The sequence below is a fragment of the Alligator sinensis genome, unplaced genomic scaffold (genome assembly GCF_000455745.1).
Source record: "Alligator sinensis unplaced genomic scaffold, ASM45574v1 scaffold343_1, whole genome shotgun sequence".
Lineage (NCBI taxonomy): Eukaryota > Metazoa > Chordata > Crocodylia > Alligatoridae > Alligator > Alligator sinensis.
The window spans coordinates 793,630-797,378 of NW_005841947.1; the positions used below are offsets into that span (position 1 = coordinate 793,630).

At 47.9% G+C, this 3,749-nt stretch overlaps 1 protein-coding gene across 1 annotated transcript in view; it reads left to right on the forward strand.

Moving 5' to 3' along the window:
- The window catches only part of CLDND1 (claudin domain containing 1), a 13,981-nt gene extending 10,714 nt beyond the window's left edge, over positions 1–3,267 (forward strand). The window contains exons 4-5 of the mRNA XM_006020139.3: positions 1,284–1,421; positions 1,523–3,267. Of these exons, the coding sequence (XP_006020201.1) occupies positions 1,284–1,421; positions 1,523–1,743 (359 nt within the window). The 3' untranslated portion in view covers positions 1,744–3,267. The remainder of the gene's footprint in view (positions 1–1,283; positions 1,422–1,522) is intronic.
- Positions 3,268–3,749: the final 482 nt, after the last annotated feature.

A 3,749-nucleotide genomic window follows, 5' to 3' on the forward strand; every position in this document is an offset into this window, starting at 1 on the left:
GTCTCCTAGTTTCTTACTGAGAATGGGGTGAGAGACCGTGTTGAAGGCCTTCCTGAAGTCCAGAAAGACTATATCCACTGTGACACCTGCATCCAAGGACTTAGTGACCTGGTCATAGAAGGCCACCAGGTTGGTTTGACAAGGCCTGCCTGTAATGAACCCATGCTGGTTGCTCCTGAGCATAACCTCCCCTGCTGGCCCTTCCTGAACATGTGCCAGGATTATTCTTTTGAAAAGCTTCCCCAGGACTGTGGTAAGACTCACGGGCCTATAGTTTCCTGGGTCCTTATTCCTCCCATTTTTGAAGATGGGGACCACATTGGCCCTTTTCCAGTCCTGCGGCACATCGCCCAAGCGCCATGAGTGCTCGTATTGCTGCGCCGAAGGTCCCGCAATGACCCCTGCTAGTTCCTTCAGCACTCTGGGGTGGAGATCATCAGGACCTGCGGATTTAAATACATCTAGTCCCTCCAGAAGTTCCCTGACAAGGTCCTCATTAAGCCTAGGCCTGGGTGTGCCACCCAGAGGGCCCTCGGGGGTGCCAGTGGGGGAGGTAAGAGGAAGAAATCTGGAAGGCAAACGGGCCCCTTAAATTGAGATGTCTGTGGGAGCGGAGGGGAGGAGAGCTGCAGAGTAGCTCTTACACAAGTTACTTCTATACACATCTACCTTGGCCACCCATCTTGATGGATGACTATAGCTGCTACCACCCAGGTGCAAAAAAGGCACCCATCCATGGTGGTTTCCTGCAGTCCCACTACAGGAAGCTGAGTTTTTTGGTAGATGTGTTGGAGAGTCCTGAACTCCCCTCACTTGCTGCGCTGGCTTTGTCACTACCTTCCTCCTCCCCGGCTCTGGTCTTAGAAGCCGTCCGGTCTGAATGACAATGATCAGCATGAGAGAGAAGCGGATGATGAGGGACAGTTTTAAGGGAATTGAGATGCACAGGCCATGGATAGAACGTCTTCACTTCCAGACACAGCACTAGTGAGAGAATAAAGAAAAATACGATTCTATTTTGACCTGTATATCTCAGCAAATTATGTAGTTATACTGTGCATTGGTCCTGATTTGAAGGTGAGGCTAAGAACTCTATTTCTTTACTTCAGGAAAGCTATTAATTCAGGAAGTGTCATCCCCCCTTTTCTCACAGGAGCCCTTGGCTCTTAGCTAATATTGGAGGCCTCTGCTGAAGGGGATGGGATGAGCATAGGTAAAGAGAGTCATTCATTAGTCCATCTTTGACATACTGGTAAATGTCAGTGTCTTTCTCACATTCACAGACCTTTGGCGTTTGCAGTTCCTCCTGCCCTTTGTCAGTCTAGGCCTGATGTGCTTTGGGGCTCTGATAGGGCTTTGTGCTTGTGCCTGTCGCAGCCTATACCCTGCCATTGCTACAGGAGTTCTTCATTTCCTTGCAGGTGGGTCCTGTTACACATACACACCATCTCCTTTCCCTGACAGAGCAGCATCAGCCAGGGTAACTTGTAAGCTGATTCTCCTGTACTGTTTCTTTCCCCAGGTCTCTGCACGCTGGGTTTGGTTGGCTGCTACGTAGCTGGAATTGAGCTGCTCCACCAGAAGTTGCCGCTACCTGATGGCGTGAAGGGTGAATTTGGCTGGTCCTTCTGCCTGGCCTGTGTCTCAGCTCCTTTGCAGTTCATGGCAGCTGCCCTCTTCATTTGGGCTGCCCGCACTAACAGGAAGGAATTCACAATCTTGAAAGCATACCGTGTAGCATAAATGGGGTTCTTGGTTCATGGCCACTTGCCACTTCTTAATACTTTATTTTAATGTTCTAGGCCTCTTTCCCCCACCACCCATAATTCTTTTTTAAATTTTTTTAGACAGGTATCTGTACTGCATGCTTCCTGCCAGCTGAGGTTCAATAGCCTGTGTATTTTGTGGGCTAACTTACCAAATCTGAATGGTTTTCCCCTTGCCAGAAGTCTCCAGAATTTTAACAGGCTTTTTTTATTGCATATTTTTTTAAGAACACTTTTTTTATTTAGCTTGTTTGAACATGGACCTCTTCTTGGTTGAGAGATATCCCCCTTCCAAATTCTACTGTTCATTGAACTGGACTATTCCCCATTTCAGTCTGATCTGAAAAAAACAGAAGAAGCGCTATGGGACAGAGGAGGGCTTGGAGCACCAGAGACATGAGCAAGAGTAAGGACTGCAGAGCATGAGTTATACCGGGGTGGGCAAACGCCGGCCCTTGGACTGCATTAAGCCGGCAGTGGACTCCAGTTCCCAGCAGCCACTGCCCTTGTGGCTGGGGCTGGTTTCCATGGAGACCCCAGCAGCTGCCATGCTGTGATAGTATGGGGCCAGGGTTTCTGTGGAGACCAACCCCAGCAGCACTGGCAGGCAGCAGCAGTGCCAGCCCCTTTCTGATGGGGGGGCTGTGTTGCAGGTGGGAGCGGGGTAGGCTCAACTGCCACCGCCTGTGCCGGGTGGGTAGCAGCTGTGGTATCGCTGGTTACGGGGGGGGCCACAGAGAGTTTGGGGTGGCTATATTCCACCCCCCACCAAGCCTCCCCCTAGTGCTGCCCTTGCTGGCAGGGCATGTGGAAGGGTGGGGAGCTCTCCAGAGTCGGCCTGCTGTAAAGTGGAGTCCGGCTACAGGCCAGATCTGCCATTTTGCCTGCTGCTGGGTTATACTGAATCAGCACTACATATAATGAGACCCCATAAGGGCACTGAAGAGAGGTGTACAGAAGTGAGATGTTGTAGTTACACCAGTGTTGAAATTCAGTCTTTGTCTCCAGTTCTTGTTAGTTTCCCTTCCTTGCCTCCTATAACCCAGACTGGTGTAACTGCAGCAGTTTGTTTTGGGTGTGTCTGCACTGCATGCTACAGCATTTGGGAGAGATACCAAATTGGTCTACACAGAGCTACTGAGGGTAGACTGCTTTCAGTATCCAAGCTGGTTTTGTATAGAACTCACTAAAGTATCTCTTTACTGTGCTGTAGTGTAGAGTTTAGACAAAAACTTGTGGTGCTTTTGCTTGTTGTGAAACAGGGCCCCCCCTTATTGGGTTGAAGGGATAGCCCCTTGCAAGTTTGAATTTCTAATTTGGTTAATGTGTGTGTGTGTGTATGTATGTGTGTATGTAAATATATATATATAAATAAATGAATTTAATGTTTTCTAAAGCTTACTTATTTATCCAATGTAGCACAAAACAGGGTTTTTAAAAAATGTGCTGCTCTTTTTTCCCCCACCATCCCCCAAACCTTTTGTTTAAGAGAAATAAATCAGAGCAGAGGCTCAGAAATGCTATCAGAGTTGTGTGAATTTGATGGGAAAAGGGAGTGGCTTGGAGATTTTCAGCTTTGGTCAGCTGAGGCCAGTGTTCAGACAGAGAGATACTGGTAGTTTGTATACAATCAACCCTTTTCTCTGCTCTGGGGAAATATGCCTGGATAGAGATGATTGGTTTGTGGGTTTTTCTAAAATCCTCTTAATTTTAGAGAGCCTCTTATCTTTAGGTCACTGATTTTCAACCAGGGTACCATTTCAGAGGTGCTTAGCTGGTGGAGTTTAATTCAGAAGTGTTACACCACAATTTGTTTCCAAAGAAAAGTGTTCCTTTGATCAGGTGAGCAGTGAGGAAGGAAGGGGTTTAAAACTTGCTAACCAACTTGGACCTAGATGATGGCAGATATGCATAGGAAATGAGCTCACCCTGAAGTGCCTTGAGGTCATTTTATGAGTGCGACACAGTGTGAGTACTGTTAGG